The 21,794-nt window shown below is 50.2% G+C and overlaps 1 protein-coding gene and 1 non-coding gene across 2 annotated transcripts in view; one reads left to right on the forward strand and one right to left on the reverse strand.

The window, feature by feature from the left end:
* Positions 1-21,794, reverse strand: part of ASAP3 (ArfGAP with SH3 domain, ankyrin repeat and PH domain 3) — a 47,222-nt gene that overhangs the window by 16,764 nt on the left and 8,664 nt on the right. Inside the window, 4 exon segments of the mRNA XM_020874579.2 lie at positions 4,405-4,454; positions 5,907-5,981; positions 8,926-9,071; positions 9,154-9,226. Coding sequence (XP_020730238.2) covers positions 4,405-4,454; positions 5,907-5,981; positions 8,926-9,071; positions 9,154-9,226 — 344 coding nt within the window.
* Positions 11,901-12,007, forward strand: LOC139032285 (U6 spliceosomal RNA). Its single transcript, XR_011484820.1, has one exon. It is a non-coding gene; the product is annotated as a U6 spliceosomal RNA (small nuclear RNA).

A 21,794-nucleotide genomic window follows, 5' to 3' on the forward strand; every position in this document is an offset into this window, starting at 1 on the left:
TTTCATTATTTTGGGACTTTCTTCTTGCTAACAAACCAGTGGGATCCACTAAGGCAGGGATTGTGGTGGTATTTTTTTCCCCTCACTACTCAACCTAGAAATTGGGGATGACAGCCCCTTTCCCTTCCAAGAATGATAACTGATGTAAGGAGCTTATCACAGCAGCTGGCACAAAGGAAGCTCTTAAGGAAGTATAAGTATTAGCTGCTATTATTAATATTTATTTTGAAAAAGATCTATTTATTTGGCTGTACTGGGTCTCAGTTGAGGCATGTGGAATCTTTAGTTGTGGAAATGTGGGATCTAGTTCCTCGACCACGGATGGAACCCAAGCCCTCTGCATTGGAAGCATGGAGTCTTAGCCGCTGGGCCATCAGGGAAGTCCCTTAATAATTATTTTTAAGCGATAATTTTGTGCTGTGTGCTCTGCTAGACCCTTCACACACTAAAGCAACAACCCCGTGAGGCAGGAATCATGACTTTATAGACAAGGAGCCTGAGGCTGAAATGATAAGTGACTTGTCCAAGCCACACAGCCACTAAGAACTAGAGCCAAGATTTGAACCCAAGTCGGCCTGACGCTAGAGGCTTAGGGAGGGTGCTGGCAGCCAGCACTGTGGCTTAGATTCATTCCATCCCTCCTTCCCTGCCTGGCTTCCCCCAGCTGGTGATGGTCACAGTGTCTCTTCTGATAGATCACGGTCAGAAACTATTTTACAGAAGGTGAAGCTGAGACCCAGAGAAGGGAGGTAATGGCCCAAGATCCCAGGCTGGTAGGGGAAATGCTAGGAGCAGAGGTCTGGGCTTCTGCCTGTCTACCCTATGCTGTTATTCTGGCCCCAGTTCTGGCTCAGCAAGAGGGCAAATAAGTATGTGCTGAACTGCAGTGCCAGGCGCTGTCTGTGTACTGCATCTCATTTCATTTCCACATCAGCCCTAGAAAGTAATGTTGGCTCGATTTTTCAGATGAGGAAACACCCCTGAAAATGGAATAGCCTAGATAACTGTGTCCCTTGCCCAGGGCCTGGGATGCCTTTCTTAGCCGCCCCAGGTGGGGAGGGGACCCTCCTATAGGAAGAACCCGTATGTGAGAACCTGGTAGCTAATCAGCAGATGTTATCAGGACCCTGGGTCCTTGCAGCTGCTACCCAGACAGGTTTGGTAAGAATGAAGGGGAATTACACAGCAACTTCTGGTTTGCTAATATCCAGCTACACCTGAAGCCTTCATAAAAGGAATGTACACAGTCACCTGTGCCAGGACATATGGCTCAACCTATGTAACATGAGGAGGAGACAGGAGGCTACGTGGGGTGGCAGGAAGTGCACCAGACTCAGAAATCCTGGGTTCTAGCCTAGGCCCTGTTGATAACTCACTGCATAACCTCAGCCAAACCTCTCTCACCATCGTTCCACAGTCTTTTCTTTAAATGAAACCTCATGCAAGATCAATATATCAATCTGGTAAAAGCCCAGCTGCTTGGGGAGGTCAGCAACGTAGTGCTTATTCTTTCTATTTAGTAGATCGGTGATCCCCAGTGTTTTTGGCACCAGGGACAGGTTTTGTGGAAGACAATTTTTCCACGGACCAGGGGTGAGGATGGTTTGGGGATGGTTCAAGTGCATTACCTTTATTGTGCAACTTTATTTCTGTTCTGTGGCAATCTCAGGATATTCTGCCTTGACTTTAGGGTTAGGGTTTGCCCTCCCACGAGAACCTAATGCCGCCGCTGATCTGATAGGAGGCAGAGCTCAGGTGTAATATGAACGATGGGGAACAGGTGTAAATACAGATGAAGTTTCACTCTCTTGCCTGCCACTCCTCCTGCTGCGCAGCCCAGTTCCTATCAGGACTGGTACTGGTCCGTGGCCCAGGGGTTTGGGGATCATTGGAGTGGATGATGTCCTGAAAGGCTAGGGGCTCAGTCAAGGTAACTCAGGAGGATGAAGGCTATGTGATCCCACACCAAATCATAAAGAGAAAGGTCTTCCGCCTGCGTGTCCACACCCCTCCCTGGGCCTCTGATGAGAACGGGTAGCCACGCCCATCACAGTCTCACATCCTTCACCACCAGCTCTACACCCACAGCTGGGGCGCACTTGGAGACCCTGGTGGAGGAGGCGTTTCAGCCTTCCGTCGGACTCAGGGAGGTCCCCGTGGTGCTGGGAGCTTGAAGAACAATAAAGCTCCAGGAACTACTTCTTGGAAAGATTCTACAGAATCATGGGTGGGAACAAGGATGTAGTTCCAAGGATGCCTCCCGAACAACAGGGGCAGATTAAATACATGGTGGGTGGTGCATATGTTGAGACACAGTGCACCCATTTAAGCAACGTTATTAGACTTCCCTGGTGGTCTAGTGATGAAGAATTCGCCTGCCAATGCATAGGACACAGGTTCGATCCCTGGTCCAGGAAGATTCCACGTGCCACAGGCAACTAAGTCTGTGTGCCACAGCTACTGAAGCCTGCACACCCTAAAGCCTGTGCTCCGCAACAAGAGAAGCTACCGCAATGAGAGGTCCACACACTGAAATGAGAGAGGAGCTCCCGCTTGCCACAACTGAAGAAAGCCCGAGCGTAGCGATGAAGATGCAGTGCAGTCAAAAATAATAAATAATAATAATAATGTAACATTGTATAAAAATATGTAATGATGTAGAAAGATGGTCATGATGTATTTTTAAGCAAAAAACCCCCCAGTATAATTATTATGATATTGATTCTGTAAAAAATATTTCTTTATACATAGGAAAATGATTAGATAGATGTTAATACTTTAGGCTTAGAAATGAAGGGTCAAACTTCCCTGGTGGTCCTGTAGCTAAGACTCCACACTCCCAATGCAAGGGCCTGTGTTTGATCCTTGGTCAGGGAACTAGTGGAGAAGGCAATGGCATCCCACTCCAGTACTCTTGCCTAGAAAATCCCATGGACGTAGGAGCCTGGTAGACTGCAGTCCATGGGGTCTCGAAGAGTCGGACATGACTGAGCGACTTCCCTTTCACTTCTCACTTTCACGCATTGGAGAAGGAAATGGCACCCCACTCCAGTGTTCTTGCCTGGAGAATCCCAGGGACGGGGGAGCCTGGTGGGCTGCCGTCTATGGGGTCGCACAGAGTCGGACACGACTCAAGCGACTTAGCAGCAGCAGCAGCAGGAGGGAACTAGATCCCATATACCACAACTAAGAGTTTGTATGCTGCAATGAAGACCCGGCACAGTTAAATAAACAAATAAATAAAAATGAATGTCCAAAAAAAAGAAAGAAAAGAACTGAAGGCTCTTCTTCCGGGTTTTCGGTCCTTTCCCCTCCCCCCACATTTTTGTTGTTTGTTTGTTCTGGCCAAGCCGCACAGCTTGTGGGATCTTAGTTCCCCAACCAGGGACTGAACTGGGTCACGGCAGCGAAAGCACCAAGTCCTAACCACCGGACTAACCCAGGAACTCCCCTTCCACCACTTTTTAAAAATGATGAAATTACAGTGCTACCCACACTATGAAAAAAATTCTAACAATAGAGGAGTGCTAGATATCTCCCTGCAGGGCCCTAAGGATAACTTAAATTTTTTCCTCTTCTACTTCCTCATAGTTTCCAAAGTTACTCACAATGAACGCATACTGCTTTCGAAAAATGCAAGAGAAGCCAATGTTTTACAAAGAAGGGTAAACAGTGCCTTGAGTTCAGTGGGCCCGGCTGGGCCGGGGCAGAGGGCTGGGGCCGGGACTTGGACAGTTTAGAAGGCAGAACCCAAAGAGTCCCCCACTCAGGGAGAGTTGGTCACTGGGCACCTGGGGCTCCTTCTGTCACCATAATGTCCCAGCAGCTAGTGAGAAATCCGGTTGGTGCACCCCAGAGGCCTGGGTATGGCCTTTCCTCCTCTGTGTCCAACTAAATGTTTACAGATACGGCCTGGTGTTGCAGAAAGAGGATCACTGAACATGAGTCCCAGCTCTGCCTCTGCCTAACTGTATGGTCTTGGGCAAGTAACTTAACCTCTCTGAACCTCTAAGTCCTCCTGTGATAACTGGGATACTGACATCTCCCTCAGAGGGCTGGGTGAGTGTGAGCATGGATGTCTGGCACTTGGAGGTGTTCAGTGAATGGATGCCCCTTTCTGTCTCTCTACCCACGTTGGCACCACCAAGCAGGAGGGTCTCTGAGAGGAGCATCTTGGGGTCCTTTCACAATAGCTCCTCCTTGGTTGTCTCGTGGTCAAGCCCCCAGACTCCTTTCAAGGTCTGGGCATAAACCACGCCCCTCCTGTACATTTCTGGAGACTGAGATGCCACGCACTTCCGAGTGACACGCCCTGGTAGCACTTGGGTTCCTCCCACATCCAGCCTCCTGCGGCAACAGAAGCATCACTCTCCCAGACAAACCACCCTGGCCACAGTCACTTACACTTTGGCTTCGTAGTCCTTCCATGCCTTCTCCAGCTGCTTTTTGGAATCCTGTAGTTCAGAAAAAAAACAATTTGCCCAAAGAGGGTCTTGGGGCCTGGAACTGACAGGACACTTTGCTACAATTAGGGGGACCCTGTGTCTGCAGGCTGAGAGCTACCCTCCAACCAACCCAGGTTCACATTAGCCCTGACTGCAAACCTCACCCCAAATTAAACCCCACTGACCCCACTTCTCAGAGCGGAGCCCCTTCTGCCAACTGACCTCTTCCCACAGTTGCCAGTAATCAGTCTGAACTGGTAGGCTCAGGCCTAGGCTATTGGGGCTATTTGGGGGCGGGGGGGTCTGCCCTGAGTCCCCTCCCTTAGAAGATGGAGATCACCATGAGGAAGAAGAGGGAGGATAAAGATCAGAATCCTTCCCCTAACTTTGTCCCACTGTTTTCTCCTGCCTGGTTCTAGCTTATCCTTTCAACAGGAAGGTACGGGTTGAGGGACATATGCACAGAAAGGCTAAGAAGTCTACCCAAGGCCACACAGCAAGCCAGACCTGACTGATCCCTGGCCTAATTTGCCTGGGCCCCATCCAGCAGGCTGCTCACACCCTTCAGAACATTCAGCCCCGACATTTAAGGTGTCTCAGTCTGCCAGGTGAAAAAGCTGCCGGTCTGGTTTGGTTGGTTTCTAGGCTGTTGCTTAGCCAGGGGCAAGGAGGGAAGCCTGCAGAGGTTGGGATGGGGAAGGGGGGATGACTCCTCCCCTGGGCCTTCTGGAGCAGACTTCCCAGGGAGATTATCCTGTCACCTTCTTTGAGCTCCGGTTTGCCTCCAGCCAGGGGCTGCCTGGTGCAGACAGCACAGTAACCATACTGGCTCCTCCACTGACTAGCTGGGTAGACTGTAAGCAGGTTATCAAACCCCCCGAGGCTCAATTTTCTCAACCGCAAAATGGGGATGAGAGCACCTACAGAACACACCTCACGGGGTTGTTGTGATTCCTTGAGCTATTTTCAAAAGGGCCCTGGCTCACCTAGGCTCACCCTAGACCTGGGCCCTCCTGTCTTCCTGGGGGTCAATAATATGGGACAGCCCACCCACTGTGATGGAGAAGGCAATGGCAACCCACTCCAGTATTCTTGCCTGGAGAATCCCAGGGACAGAGGAGCCTGGTGGGCTGCCGTCCATGGGGTCGCACAGAGTCAGACACGACTGAAGCGACTTAGCATACATGCATGCATTGGAAAAGGAAATGGCAACTCACTCCAGTATTCCTGCCTGGAGAATCCCAGGGACAGAGGAGCCTGGTGGGCTGCCATCTATGGGGTCGCACAGAGTCGGACACGACTAAAGCAACTTAGCAGCAGCAGCAGCAGCCCACCCACTGTGACAGATTCACTTGGCCTCCGTCCTCAGCCCAGCCCTGTCCCCTGCTATGGTCTCCTGCCTGCCCCTCTTCTCACTCCATCTCACCACCTCGGGGCACCCCTCCCCACATGGAAACTCACCTGTCGTCCATCTCTCAGCTGCCCCTTCAACAGAGTGTCCAGGGGGAAAGAGACAATGTTGTTCAGGTTCTGAACCTGGAAGAAGCAGAGACCCCCATACCCCACCTTGAGTGAACGTCTGTCCAGCCCCATAGGGCTCAGGGTACAGTGAAGCATCACCAGGACAGCACTGGGGTGAAGGAGGCAGGGGAGAGAAAGACAAGAAAGTGGAAGGGTACACAGGGGTGGCGGGTCATACTCCTGGGAAAGCTCTTGCCCTCCCCCGACTGATGGACGTCGTCCCTCCACTGCCCGCTCCACTGCATCGCGGTCAGCCCTTCTCTGCTCCTTGGCCAGACTCCGAGGTCCACCTGTGTGGCCCACCTGTTGTTTCTGTCTGGCGAGTTTCTCCACTCCCCTGTAATGTGAGAACCCTTTCCCTATGGTATTGACCATGGAGTCCCAGTTGACCAGAGTGCTCCATCGGGGGGCCACTGTGATGGGCTCAGGAACAGGCACGTGACCCAAGCCAGCCAATCAGGATACTTTCTGGGACTTTTCTGCCAAAGTCACAAGAGAAAGACTATGTCTTGCTTCTGCAAGGTGTGAAGCTGGGCCTGCTGGGCCATCCTGCCCCTGAGCAGAGACAGAGAGAAACCCTGAGAGAAAGAGAAGGAGCCTGAAACCAGCTGCACGTCTGGTCTTCCCGTTACAGGGGTCAGTGAATTCTCTTTTTGAAAATCAACCTCGAGGGGCTTCCGTTGTGGCTCAGTGGTAAAGAATCCACCTGCCGATGCAGGAAACACGAGTTAGATCCCTGACGCAGAAAGATCCCACATTCCCTGGAGCAACTAACCTGTCCATCACAGCTATTGAACTTGTGCTCTAGAGCCTGGGAGCTGCGACTCCCGAGCGCAGGTGCTGCAAGTACTGAAGCCCAAGTGCTCTGAAACAAGAGTAGCGCTGCAGCAAGACCCCCAGGCGCAGCAGCTAGAGTAGCCTCCGCTCTGCAACTAGAGAAAAGCCAGTGCAGTAACGAAGACCCAGCACAGCCAAAAACAAAACAATAATAAAACAAAACAAAAAGTTAACCCGAGGAGTTCCCTGGTGGTCCAATGGTTAGGACTCAGGGCTTTCACAGCCAGAGCCAAGGTGGGCCCAGGCTCAATCCCTGGTCGGGGAACTAAGATCCCACAAGTCGTGCGGCATGACCAAAAGAAGTAAAAAAGATTGGAAGAGAGAAAAAGACTTATTTAAAAAAAGGAAAAAAAAAACCAAAACCTAGGTTGAGTTGAATTTCTGTGATTTGGCAACTTAAAACAGCCTATGTGATATTTCAGCCCCCCTGTCAAGATATAGCTCAAGTTTCTCCTCCTCCAGGAAGCCTTCCTGATGACTTCTTCCCATGGCCTAAGCTGATCTCCTCTTTTCTGAGCCGTGGCAGTTCTAGGCCTCTGACCCAAGTTGCTGGGTCCTTGAGTTTGTGCCACACTGCTGATCTTGCTTGGAGTCATCTCACACCTCAGTTTCCATCGCTTGGACTATATGGCTCTCCAAGACAGAACCTGACTCTCCCCTGTGTCACAGGCCCTGGTACAGCGCCCACCACGGAGTAGACCCTCAACAAACATTAGTCTGACTGAAACAAGGGGAGGGGGAGTAAAGACAAAGGAGCCCCTGTTCACTGTTCACTGATTCAGTTGAACCCAAACACAGTTAAAGGCCTCTACTTGCAGGACAGCGTGCAAGACAGTGCTACACAGAGCTACAATGACGACAGATGGCATTAGCTAACGTTTGCTGAGCACTTTCCCTGGAGCAGGCACTCAACTTGAGAAGTCCTCATCCCTGCTCTGTGAGGTGGGAACCATTGTTATCCGCATTTTAATTCTTAAAAATATTTATTTATTATTTGGCTTGCCAGGTCTTGGTTGCAGCATGTGGGATCTAGCTTCCTGACCAGGGATAAAAACTTGGCCCCCTGCATTAGGAGCACGGAGTCTTATCCACTGGACCACCATGGAGGTCCCTTTCACCGCCCTGTTACAGATGAGGCTCAAGCAGACTGAGTGACTTGCTCAGAGTCATACACCTCGTGAGCAGCAAAGCAGGGATTCAAGGCCTGAGTCTAAGCCTGAGGTCTGGGTGCTTGATCACTACGCAACTTGCCTTACAGAGATGATGTGGTCCTTGCCTGCCAGAGAGGGCCCTAGTGGGACTTCAGCCATGAAAGCCAGCCCTAAAGCTACGGAGCCTGGGGCGGGAGAGGGGCTTTCCTGGGAGGCAGTACCAGCAGGCTACTTATGCTCGGATGCTGGGTTCAACTCCACCTGTGTGACCTCAGGTGAAGCACTTAACCTCATGTCCTAGTCTCCCAACAGGTGCAGAGGGGCCAATGGTAAAACCAACCCCACAGGGCTGTGCGCCAGGATGGATGTGAACACACGTGAGGTGCCGAGAGCCGTGCTTGCCGGGAAGAGCTGGGGTCTTGGGGTGGCCTCGAGGTGCGGACTTGGGAACAAAGCCATCTCAGGAAGGACCCGGAGGCCACCGGGCCACGTGCAGGAGTGAGAGGTTTACTGAGAGGAGATGCGTTCTAGGCTTTGAGGGCAAAGTAGGTGTGCTCGCGAAAGCAGAGTACAAAGCCGGTGAAGGAGAGGCGGTGGTGCAAAGACAGGAACCAGAGCTTGCCTTCCCCTCTCTCAAGCCTCCTCCAGGGAGCCCTCCCTCACTGGGCTCTTCCCGACTGTGAGACCTCTCTGCTCCTGGGTGCTCACCACAGAGGAGGAGGAGGAAGGCAGGGAGGGAGAAAGGGAAGGGGAGACACCGACAGGAAGTCAGAGAGGACGAAGAAAGCAAACGGGAGGTCAGAAGTGGAAAGGGACTTCAGGTCATGGGTCAGAGGTCAAGGGGGGCTAGAGGTCAAGGGCAAGCTGAAAGAAGGATGGAAACCAGCCCTTTCCCGGTCAGAGTTTTAAGCCACCAGACTAGATTTGCCCTGAGCCTGGGCTGAGGCCGATGGGGAGGCGCAGGGCCTCACCAGGTTCTTGAAGAGCGCGGCCACCTCGCGGGTGAATACGGCCAAGTTCAGAAAGCCGGTGGACAGCTCATGACTGTTCTGGGACAGGTGGCTGTTGCCCAAGGACTCCACGGCCTCTCGGTACTGCTCCTCGTTCTCCACGTGGCCTGTGGAGGCGCAGAGTTAGGTCCGGGCTGAGGCCGGGGACGGGGCTCCAGTGGCCAGGCTGCCACCGGCAGGCTCACTCACCAAGGCCGGAGCTGTGGATCGCACGCATGGCCTTCTTGATTCTCTGCAAGATGGCCTGGTCTCCTTCCAGCACCTGGAAGCAAATGTGAACAGAGGTTCAGGGATGCTCAGCTGGGAGGGCTGCCCGATTCCGTGATCCCGCCCTCCAAACACACACAGAGTTTCCTCCCTAGGGCCCCCCTGCACCCTCACCAAACATAAACAGACCACCCTCCCTCACCCAGACCACACAGGAAGCCACGGGCCAGTCACACCCCTCCAGGAAGACTTGCGGGACAAGTAAAGGCAGTGATCCCAAGGCACGTGGCGTCGTGGGGTATGCCCGGCTGGGTTTGACTGTCGGCTGTGACACTAACTGGTGTGTCAACCTAGACACATCTATTCACTTCTCTGCGCCTCGGATGCCTCCTCTGCAAAACGGGGATGACACTAGGGAGTTGCTGAGAGAATGAATGGTTTGCTGAATATATACAGGAGACTTAGCAAAATACCAGAGGAAAGAATGTGGCCATCTCTATATACTTATTTATTATTCTATTTGGCTGGGTTAAGTCTTAGTGGTGGCATGTGGGTAATTTTGTTGCATCATGTGGGATCTTTCATTGCAGTGTACCAGCTTCTCTCTAGTTGTGGTGAGCTGGCTTCTCAAGTTGGCGGCACGTGGGTTTAGTTGTCCCACGGCATGTGGGATCTTAGTTCCCCGATCAGGGATTGAACCCACATTCCCTGCACTGGAAGGCAGATTCTGAACCACTGCATTCCCAGGGGAAGTCCCGACATCTCTATATTCTTGAAAGATTCAGCTGGGGAACACTTGTTCCCCACACCCCAGGCTCAATAAGCAGTCATGTGAGGATGAGGAGGAAGAGGCCGGGATACCAGTAGAGGGGGGACACTGAGCCCCCTCTGGACAGAACTGGTGGGACGATATCTGGCAACCTAACCCCAAAGTCCAGGGGTTCAGAACAAACAGTCAGACTGTAGGGTAGCCAGAAGATGTAATGGAGAGAAGCAGGAGTCACATTTTCCTGGGGACTCAACCCAGATGGAAACCTCCCAGACACACTCCTGTTTTAGTGGGGTAGAGAAACTGCCAGTCTCATGAAACCCTCATGAAATGCAGTCAAGTGGGAAATGACAGAATGAGGGCTGCAAAGGGCCCACAGATCCACAGGTGAGGACACCAAGGCCAAGATGAGGGGAGTCTTGCCCAGAGTCAAACAGTGGGGCAAAGGCTGAGCTGGGCTTCCAGAGGGCGCCCTGGGGCAGTGCTCCATCCACACACGATGGCCCCATCTTGATCCCAGCCCTGCTACGTTTTTTCCAGTGACTATAATGGAATTAAAATGTGATCTCCAAAGAGTTACTTCAATGTGCCAAGGGTTAGCGAACATATTTGGAATGGAATCTACAAAGATTTTAAATGAAATTCATAGGACACAGATCTTGGAGGCAACGGAGTGTTCTGGAAGCCTTGGGGATGTGGGAAGCCTCTGGAGGGAGAGGGGTCTGGTCTTGAAGTGCAGATCCACTGCCCAGATACTGTGTGACTTTGGGCAAGCTCCTGTTCTTTCTGAGCACCCTGATCAGCTGTCTGTAAAATGCAGCAAATAATAATGCCTACCTCTCAGGACAATTATGAGGATTGTACATATGAGATGATGCACATAAAGGGCTTAGTTTGGGTTTCCCTGATAGTTCAGTTGGAAAAGAATCTGCCTGCAATGCAGGAGACCCTGGTTCGATTCCTGGATTGGGAAGATCCGCTGGAGAAGGAAATGGCAACCCACTCCAGTATTCTTGCCTGGAAAATCCCATGGACGGAGGAGCCTGGTGGGCTACAGTCTGTGGGGTCACAAAGAGTCAGACACGACTGAGTGACTTCACTTTCACTGTTTCACTTTCTGGAAAGCCAGCTAATTGACTGGAAGTGTTTAAGCTGGGACACCTTCCCTACCATGGGCAAAGAGAAAAGAACAAAGCAGATGTGTAGAAAGAAGCAAATGAGACCCACCCTGCCACAGAGAGGCACAAGAAAAGAGCTGCCCTGGTTTCCGACAACTTTTCAGATCCTTCACTCTCAGAGGCCCTTCCATACTTCCTGTCCTTGGGCCTCCATGAAATACCCCTGAATCTACCAACAAATTCCCCTGACAGCTCAAACTAGTTTAAGAGGGCCTCTCTTCCCTGCAGCAGAGCAGACGCTGCTGGCTGGCTCTCCACCCATTCTCTTTTCTTCCTTTAGCAATTAGAACCCTGACTTTTCAAATGGCCACTTGGCCAGTCACAATAAAGACTACACTTCCCAGCCTACATTGCTGCTAAATGTGGTCACATGACAGAGTTCTGAGCAATGGTATGTAACGGACATTTCATTTGTTAGCTTCCAGCAAGTATATTTTAAAAGGAAGGGAGGGACTACACACCTATTAGAATGACCAGAACCCAACACACTGACACCACCAAATGCTGGTGAGGAAGTGGAGCCACAGGAACTATCACACATTGCTGGTAGGAATGCAAAATGGCACAGCCACTTTGGAAGACAGTTTTACAGTTTCCTACAAAACCAGACAGACATTTACCATATGATCCAGCAACTGCTCTCCTCGGTATTTACTCAAATGAGTTGAAACTTATTTCTACTTAAAGACTTGCACATGGATGTTTATAGCAACTTTATTCATCACTGTCAAAACTTGGAAGACAATGGACTATTATTTAGTGCTGAAAAGAAATGAGCTATCATGCTCGCTTCAGCAGCATATGCACTAAAATTGGAACGATACAGAGAAGATTAGCATAGGCCCTGTGCAAGGATGACATGAAAATTTGTGAGGTGTTCCATATTTTTTGATGTTGGTGCATGGCAAAAACCATCACAATATGGTAAAGTAATTATCCTCCAATTAAAATAAATAAATTTTTTAAAAAGAAAAAAATAGAAATACTAACATTTGCACATGAGTCAAGGAAATTGAAAATAGGACAATAAAAAAGAAAACAACAAAAAATGAGCTATCAAGACATAAAAGACATGAAGGAAACTTAAAAGGAAAGAAGCCCATCTAAAAAGGCTACATACTATATGATTCCAAGTATATGACTTTCTAGAAAAGGCAAAACTATGGAAACTGTAAAAAATCAGTGGTTGCCAGGGGTTGGAGGGAGGGAGAAATAAATAGATAGAACACAAAGGAGTTTTACGCAGTGAAACTATTCTGTATGATGCTATGATAGTAGACACATCTCACTATACAGTTGTCAAAACCCATAGAATGTTCAGCACCAAGAGTGAACCTTAATGCAAACTGTGGACTTTGGGTGATAACGATGTGTTAGTGCAGGTCCACTGATTATAACAAATATTCCATGCCAGGGTGGGATAGTGATGATGGCGGGGGAGGTTGTGTATGTGTAGGGCCAGGAGGTATATGGGAACTCTCTATACTTTCCACTCAGTTCTGCTGTGAGCTTAAAACTGCTCTAAGAGATAAAGAAAAAAAAAATTAATAGAAGGAAAAAAAAAAAGGAAGGGGTGACCTCTGTTACGTGTGTGTATGATCAATTACGTCTCTTTGTGACCCCTTGGAGTGTAGCCCACCAGGCTCCTTTGTCCATGGGATTTCCCAGGCAAGAATACTGGCGCGGGCTACCATTTCCTATTCCAGGGGATCTTTCCAACCCAGGGATCAAACCCACGTCTCTTGCATCTGCTGCATTGGCAGGTGGATTCTTTACCACCTGGGAAGCCCATTTTTAAGGAGGAAAATTCTGATTATAGCCTGGGAATGGGATGGGACTTGGAGAAAGGCACAGAAGTTTTTGGAACTCCTGTAACGAGGCTACCACAGTATGATGAGTCACAAGTTGAGATTCCAGCCCCAGTCTCCTGAAAACTATCTCCCTGGGTGACAGTAGCCCAGCCACATCCCCCCTTCTTTAAAATAGGAGAAAGATAACATCATACGGGGAAAAAATCAATTCTCCACTTAACTCACAGAGTTACTGTGAGGCTTAGATGAGATCTCAGACAAAACAGCATGTGCCAAGGCTTGAGGCATTTGGAAAATATGAGTATGATTTTTACTGTGGTTTGTTTTCGGCCTCTGTATGAGATCAACCCTCATTTCTCATTCCTGTGACTGGATAGGTTAGGAAAAAACAAGAATTAGCCTCTGGACTCAAGGGGGTCTATTTAATCCCCAAGTCAGTGATTCTCAAAGTGGGGTCAGCAGCATCGCATCACCTGAGAACTTGTTAGAAATGCAAATTCTTCAGCTGAATCAGAAAATCTGGAGGTGGAGTTCAGCAATTTGCGTTTCAACAAGCCCTCCAGGTGATTCAGACACATGCTAAAGTTTGGGGATCACTGGTTTAATTCTACCCTTCAGAGATGCAGTAAATCATCATGGCTAAAATTATGAGGCTGGCCCCAAACTACTCGGTCTTAAATTCTAGCTCCATTTAGATATTTGCTCTGTGACCTCTCTGTGCCTCAATTTCCCTATTTGAGAAATGAGGATGATAATCATTTTTACTGCATAGGGTTATTGGGGAAATGAAATGAACATATATAGGTGAAATGCTTAGGATACTATTATTTGATTGCTAATAATACTATCCATTTCAAAATGAAACTGAATTTGATTGAGGATTTCTCAACTTGAGCTAATTGAAGATACCTCCCCCCAACCCATGAGCCTGCTCAGCAAGATGTGGGAACCACGGTGCCGAGGGAGCCCCAGAGTGCAAGGTGTTACAGGTCCTGAGTGCCTGAGGAAGCGTTCTGGGCCGGGCTCTTGCTTGTCACTCTTCCAGCCACACTTTGAGGTAGGCATCACCATCTGCATTTTGTAGATGAAAATGCCAGGGGAAGGAGCATGTCCAGGTTTGTCCGGGTCACATAACTCTGCAGAGCGGCAAAGTCATAATTTAAACCCAGGTCTGGCCAAGTCCAGGGCCAATGTTCTTTCATTATAAGCAAGCGGCCCCACAGAGACACGACTCCTTTGATCCTGGAGCTGGATCTGCCTTTGAGCCTGAATCTCAGCTCAAGCATCTTTACCACATCCCCTCAACATCGCCTGACACAGGAAGGGAGGAGGGAGCGACAGATAGAGACCTGGCCAGAGAAAAGGAAGTGGACAGTAGCGGCTGGGCCCCCTCTGCAAATACGCCAACAGCTGTCCTACTAGAGAGAAAACAGATCGGTTGAAGTTGATCCTGAAGAGGATTCCCTGGACTGACAGGTAGAAGTTAGAGAGACAGAAACACACATCAGCTCAAACAGAGGAAGAAGTTCCTGAGGAAGAATAAGTGACCCTGGAAACGGTGAGCTGGAAGTACTCAGGGACTTCAGGTGGTAGAGTGTGGTTCAGATTTTGGATCAGCAGGGATGGACATTTAGATTTCTCTCAAAGCTAAGAGTTCACGCAAGAGTCTGGGCAGGCACTGGGCAGAGGGAGGTGAAACTCAGAGAACCGGGGACATGTCTGAACTTAGAAAATCAGCTGGAGTCCTTCGGGCAGCCTGGCCCGGCTGGGCTTGGACAAAGTCTGAATTCCAGTTGGTGAAACAGCTCCATGTAGCCCCACACCCCATCCCAGACATAAACACACACACACACACACACACACACACACACACACACACACACACTGCGCTCTCCCTCACTGCAGCAAAAGACCACAGATGGCAGCACCAGGGCCATGCCCAGCTTCCCTGCTTGGAAGGGCCCTCTGCATGTCTCCTTCCTGGGTCAGGATTCATCAATAGGAGCCATTCTTCAGTCCTGTGGGTTCTCAGAACCAGCTGCGGTAACCATGGCGACCCAATCCAGGGGGCAGAGCTGCTAAAGCTAAGGCCTTGGGAGCTGCAGATTAAATTTCACCATTGGACATTCATTCCTTTGGACTATTATAATACAGGGCATAGGCACCTCTTTTGTGGGATTTCATGACCACTGGAGCCATGATTAATCCACCACAGTATTTTCCCCCACTGACTGGCTTTGTTTCATCATTCTGTTAAGGCAGTTCTTCAGATAGCCTCTACCTATCAAACTATAATTGGCACAGGAGATGAAAACCATTTTCTACCTTTGCTTTGGACCATGATGTCGTCCCTTGAGAGACTAAATCACAGAATATGGGAGATAATCTAACATTATCTCCTCATTTTACAGACTGCAAAACAAAAGCTCAGGTCAGTTTCTGGCCCCAGCTCTCACTGGAAATGCAGACAAACTAAGGAAAGAATAAATCCAAAACTTGCACAGGGCTTACAGTTTGCATAGCAATTTGACATCCATCCTTTAAGACTCACAACATCCCGATGAGGCAGGTATTGCTTTTATTCCCATCTGGCTGATGTCAGTGAGGCTCAGAGAGGTGAAGAAAGTTGCCTGAGCTCAGGCAGCCAGAAAGTGGCAGAGACCAACCTGGGACCCAGACTGGAGCCTGTGTGCCATCACCAGAGAGTCCAAGCAGTGGGAGATCCCACACGACCTGAGTCAGTCAATTAAATAAATAAATATACATATTTTTAAAGGGAATGATAGGCACTCCTGCTTCAGCTGCCTTCCACTGGGATGCGGATCATAGAGACTGGCTAAGGTTGTAGCCCTTGCAAATGTGAGCTGTCCTGTTTGTGTCATACCCAAGTTTGCTTTTGCTCACCCTCCTGCCTAACCAGCAGATCCAGGGAAAGGCAGGGAGCCCCGCAGGGCCCTCCATGGGTGGCCAGCGAGGAGGGGCGAGGAGGGGACTGGGAAGTGTTCGCCAGCATCCCACCTCCAGGCAATCCCAGCTCAGTTCTACTCCCTGAGCAGCATCTACTCTGGGACCTCAGATCTGAAGGCTGCCCCTCTCTGCCCAGTGGGGCCGAGGCAGGGCTGGGGTAAGGTCTCCAGGAGACTCGCCGGCACACAGTAGGGGCTCGTCCACACATACTGAGTGTCCGGCTGTGCTCTGAGAGGAGACGGTCAGGCCAAACGTAGACGAGGATGTGCTCAGCCAAGGGCTGAGGCGGCCTGGGTGAGGCCGGAGCAGAAGAGATGCCTGTTAGGGGAGGCGGGCACAGGAGCGCCCACTTCTACCCTGGGATGAAGCAGCGCTTCACCGGAGCCTTGAAAAGATGAAGAGACACTGGTGGAGAAAAGCAAGATGGGGAAGACAACTCTAAGAGGGGAGAGGGGACTTCCCTGGTGGTCCAGTGGTTAAGACTTTGGGCTTCGAGTGCAGGAGGCCTGGGTTTGATCCCTGGTCAGGGAACTAGATCCCACAGGCTGCAACTAAAGATCTCACATGCTGTGATGAAGATCGAAGGTCCCCTGTGCCTCAAGGAAGAACCAGCACAGCCCAATTAATTCATTTTAAAAAAGAGAGAGAGAGAGGAGAGGCGCCTTGGCAAAGTCCCTGGGTAGAAGCATCAGCACATTTGGGGAACAGCCTGGAGCTTATGTGGCAGGCACCGACCAAGCTGGCTGGGGAAGTGGTGAGTAGTGAGGCCTCAGGCTAAGTGGGACCCCGCATGGCCCGCTGGGAGCCCATGTTCCTAGTGAGAAGCCAGGGGATGGTTTTACATCACCGCCACGTGCCAGGCTTCTTCTAAGAACGTGACAGACTCTGCGTTATTTCATGAAATGCTGTCAACAACCCCAGAAACTTTTACAGATGAGGAACCTGAGGCCCAGGGAAGGTATGGCATTTGTCCAGCTCACATAGCTGGTAAGTGGTGGGACTAGACAGAAGCCCAGGATATCGGGCTTCAGAATCCATGCGTTTAACCCAAACCTCTAGGTTTTAGCCCACCAGTGATGGGGAGGTCCTGCAGAGTTCTGAACATGAGAAGAATGACCCGATAAATTCTCATGGTAGATGGGCCTTCATTCGTGGTTCAGTGGTTAGGAGTCCGTGCTGCCTCTGCAGAGGGCATGGACTCAACCCCTGGTCAGGGAACTAAGATCTTGCAAGCTGCGCAACTTGGCCAAAAAAAAATTTATTGTGGTAGAAAGACTGACTCAGGGACACATCTGCAGACCCAGACCCAAGCGGGAGAAAAGGGGTGCAACCTTGAACCTCAGGCTTGACTGGGTGATGGGAGAGCACAGCCCAGCTCAGCCTAAAGCAGATCGCCAACAGGAAACACTTGGGTTCCAAGCTCCCAGGAGGATCTACTCACGTGAATCCAGCCACCACCCCCACTTATTGAATGCTGGTTTATTTCTGTTACCTTGTTTATTTCCATGAGGTAGTTAATATCCTCCCCATTTTACAGATGAGGAAAATGAGGCTGGGGGAAGCGAGGCAACTGGCTCAGAGTCATGTTAGTAGCACCCTCTGCTCCAGAGCCTTCTCTCACTTGCACCCCTCTCTGAGCCCCACTCAGCTCTGTGAGGATGGCAGTGAAGATTATTAATAAATTAGGCCATGTTTTTTCTAACGGCAGATGTCAGGCATCTTTGGAAGTAATGCAGAAACATTTTGAGGGAAAGGAGGGGAAGCGCTGAATTTTAGGCTCAATTCTGCCATCAGCCCCTCTGCATCCCTCTGAGCAAATTCTTTCCTCTGTCTGTGCCTCAGTTTCCCCACCTGCACAATCTAGAGCTGACAGACATGACCCTTCCTGGTCAAAGCTCCGGGACTCAGAGCTGAGTTAAGCATCTTCGGTAAGGCTTCCCCAAGCTGGGCCACCAGCAGGAGCATGCATGCGTGCTAAGTTGGCTTTGGTCTTGTCTGACTCTTTGCAACCTTGTGGACTGTAGCCCGCCAGGCTCCTCTGTCCATGGGATTCTCCAGGCAAGAACACTGGAGTGGGTTGCCATGCCCTCCCCCAGGGGATCTTCCCGACCCAGGGATCGAACCTGTGTCTCTTACATCTCCTTCACTGGCAGATTTTTTTTTTTTTTTACCACTAACACCACCTGGGAAACCCCACCAGCAGGAGCTAATGTCTCCAAACGACTTTCATCTGGATAAGCCTCCATCCCCAGCACCGAGTATCCAGGCTGGGACAGTCAGGAGGAGGGGCTCCGCCGCAAGTCCCAGGTCTGCCCCGGCCCCCGGGGTGACCTCGAGCAGTCAGGCTCCTTCCCTCCCTGGGCCAACTCCTTGTCTGGAAGGAGGGGCTGGGCGGTGACAAGGAAGGCTCCTGCCAGCTCCGACATTTATTATTTCAGGGTCCCGCAGTCTCTCGCTGTTTTCCTTCCTGCGCCGTTGGAGCCCATGGCTGGCCGTGTGCCCCCGCGGTCGGGCCCCTGAAGCCGTCTCCCCAGCCCGGGCACCCGGCCAGCCCTGCCAACTCAGCCTCAGCAGCTGCCCCTTGCAGGGTGGTGGGATGGGAAGCGAGGTTGGGGTTGGGGGGGGTGGGGAAGAGGGGTTTCAGGAAGGGAGCCGCACCCTCTGTGTGCACCGAGGCCTCCACAAACCCCAAGTTTCCTGGCTGGGATTTTCCTCGGGAGACTGCTCGGCACAGATGAGCTAAGAGAGCAAGAACTCTGCCCAAGGATCGCTGTAGATTCCCATCTGACCTCTGGCCCCTAGCCCTGAATTCCACCCAACCCTGAGGAGAACGCAGCCTGTCCCCCGCCCCCCCACCCCCGACAGGGCAGCAGGGGGCCCCACGCCTCCGGTCCTCTGGGGTCTCTTGTGGGCCTGGGCGAAGCTTTCCCTGCCCCCACCCGACAGTCACCGCGAACCCCTTGAACCCGGGTCCTCCCCAGCTCTGCAGCTTCCTCAGTGCGCCTGGCTGTTTCCAGCTGCTAGACCTTTGGCCATGCTGCTTAGTCAACACTCCATCCTTCCCCGCTCAGCTTACAAGTCATTGCCCCCCACCACAGCAGAACTGACTTTAAGCCACCCTGGGCCCACCACAGGCTTCTATCAGAGCAATCGTGGCCCTTATTTACCATTTCTGACTCTATAGGCGCTGAAAACACGAAAAGGACAAGGATAAGAATTTGCCAGCGGGCGGGTTGGGGTGGGTGCGCACCAGGGTTCGATCCTGGTCAGGGAAATAAGATCCCACGTGCCTGGAGCTGCTAAGAATGCCACAACTAGAGTGTCTACTTGCTGCAACTACTGAACGGGCGCTCTGGAGACTGTGCTCTGCGATAAGAGAAGCCTGCGCACTGCAATGAAGACCCAGAGCCGCCAGAATTTTTAAAAATTAATTAATTACAAGGGGGTGGGCAGGAATGGGCTTGTTTGCTTTCATATCCACAGCACCCAGCACAGGGCCTGGCACATGAGCAGCAGTAAACCTTTGTGGAATGAATGAATGAGTAAATGAATACTATCAGGGCCCGATGGGAACACAGAAAAAGCAACAGGTTAAGAACTCAGGACATCACACTGTTCTGAGGTCCAAATTCTAGTTCTAATTCTCTTAGCTGTGTGACCTGGGGTGAGTGACTCAGTTTCTCTGAGCCTTCATATCCCTATCTGTTCGAGGGGATAAAAACAGCACTTATCTCATAAGGCTGAATGCCAGCAGACATTTAAGCACCTAGCCCAGTGTCAGGAACACAGGGAGGCCTGCATGATAGCCATCCTGGCTATCATGGGAGATAGCCAGGAAGAAGAAGCATGGAAGAAGATAGCAGACATCTCTGCATTTCCAAGGCCTGAGACACAACCCCAGGCTATCAGGGGAAAGACCTGGGTGCTTAAAAAAACCAAGGAGCCAAGAGCCTCACTTCAGACTTAACACCCTGTTAGGTCAGAGTCCCTGGGGGAGTGAGAGGTGAGGCCCTCCCACGTGCTTTGACCTGCTCAGGTCCAAATAACTGGCTTGGCCACTTACTGCTAGCAGAGTTGCCTGATGTACCAAAAATAAATACAGGACCCGCAGTTACATTAGAATTTCATATAATCAATGAATAATTCTTAGTGTAAGTATGCTGCAGATATTGCATGCACATCCTGTATGTGCTTTGGCAATTATGCTTCCTGGGCTATTTCATCTCTGTGCCTTTGATGGGGATTACAAGAGTTAATACGTACGTGGGAAATGCTTATAACGTTGCCTGGTGGGTATGGAAGAACCTGGAAACATTAAGCTAACTGAAAGAAGCCAGATACAAAAGTCCATATACTGTAGGATTCCACTGACGTGAAATGTTTGGAATAGGCAAATCCATAGAGACCGAAAGTTGCCAGAGGCTGGAGGGAGTCATAGTGGGGAGTGACTTCTAATGAGCACAGTGTTTCTTTTTTGGCCTGATGGAAATGTTCTAGAATTAGACAGTGGCAATTATTGCACAACCCTGTGAATAAAGACTGCTGAATAGTACATTTTAGAATGATTAAAATGGTGTATTTTGTGTCATATGAATTTTATCTCTATTAAAAAAATAAACAAGCAAACTACCTAAAAGCAACCCAGGGGATTGTAATGTGCAGCCAGGACTGAGAATGGAGACGGCTCTCAAGAAATGATGTGGAAAGAAATGGATGGGAGAGAGCAAAGGGCAGAGAGCTGAGGGGACAACCCGTCTCGTCCAGAATCAGGCTCAGCTACTCATTCCCGGACACCCACAAGGTACACAAGATTTCTCATTTTGCTCTGGTGCCAGAACTGCACAATTTTAGTGCTTACTCACAGTAATTACCTCATCCCTATTGCAATGATCTTCCCCTTTTCTCTGTGGTTACAAATCTACTTAACTATTCTATAAGCAGGGATACTTGTGTTTTCAGTAAAAGAGAATTTTTAAAAAATTAAGTATCTGTTATGTGCCAGGTAGATGCTAGAGGCTTTATATGTAATCCCCTCAAAAAAACCCCATAAGACAGTTATCACCACTCTGATTTGCAATGAGGAAACTGAGGTTCAGACAATTCAAGTCATGTGCCTGAGGTTACATAACCCATAAGAATTCAAACCCAAGTCTGCTTGACTTCAGTTACAGGACTCTCCTTCGATCTCAGCCACACTCCTATATGCTGCCGGCTGTCACTCATCTTTCCACGGGCATGAGTTCTTCTCCCTCCCAGGTGGGCACCTTGTCATCTCTATGCCTTCAGAGACTACCATTTCACCTCCGTACACAGCAGATATTCAATAAATAGTGCTTAATGAGTAACAAACCCTAAGTGAGCACGCACAGCTCACCCTAATAGTTTTCACTCTGACTGCTCATCAGAGTTGCCTCGGGAACTTCTGACTGTTCCCTTGCCCAAGTCTCACTGCTGTGAGATTCTGATTGGTAGGTCTGGGTGGAGCCAACAGCATCTGAAGTTCTTGAAAGCTCAAAGTCAAAACCAAGCCCAGTTAGAAAACCTTTAGCAGGGATTTCTCTGGTGGTCAGTGGTTAACACACTGTGCTTCCAAAGCAGCGGGTGCTGGTTTGATCCCCACTTGGTGAACTAAGATCTCACATGCCATGCAGTGCAGCCAAAAAAATAAAATACTTTTTAAAAAAGAAAACCTTTAGCAGCTGTTCCCAGCTTAGCCTCCTGTACCTTCATGGTGAGGCCCACTCCCCAAATTCCCAGGACAAAGGGGGAGCAAGGCCCTGCCCCAGAGTCTGGGGAACACACTGTGCCCCTGTGGGCTTCACTGCTGCATATACTCTGAGCCTATCAAAGGAACCTTCTAGCAAAGATATCTGAGGACTATACTACCAAACTGACTTT

Source organism: Odocoileus virginianus, chromosome 30 (assembly GCF_023699985.2).
Source record: "Odocoileus virginianus isolate 20LAN1187 ecotype Illinois chromosome 30, Ovbor_1.2, whole genome shotgun sequence".
In the NCBI taxonomy this organism is placed as follows: Eukaryota; Metazoa; Chordata; class Mammalia; order Artiodactyla; family Cervidae; genus Odocoileus; species Odocoileus virginianus.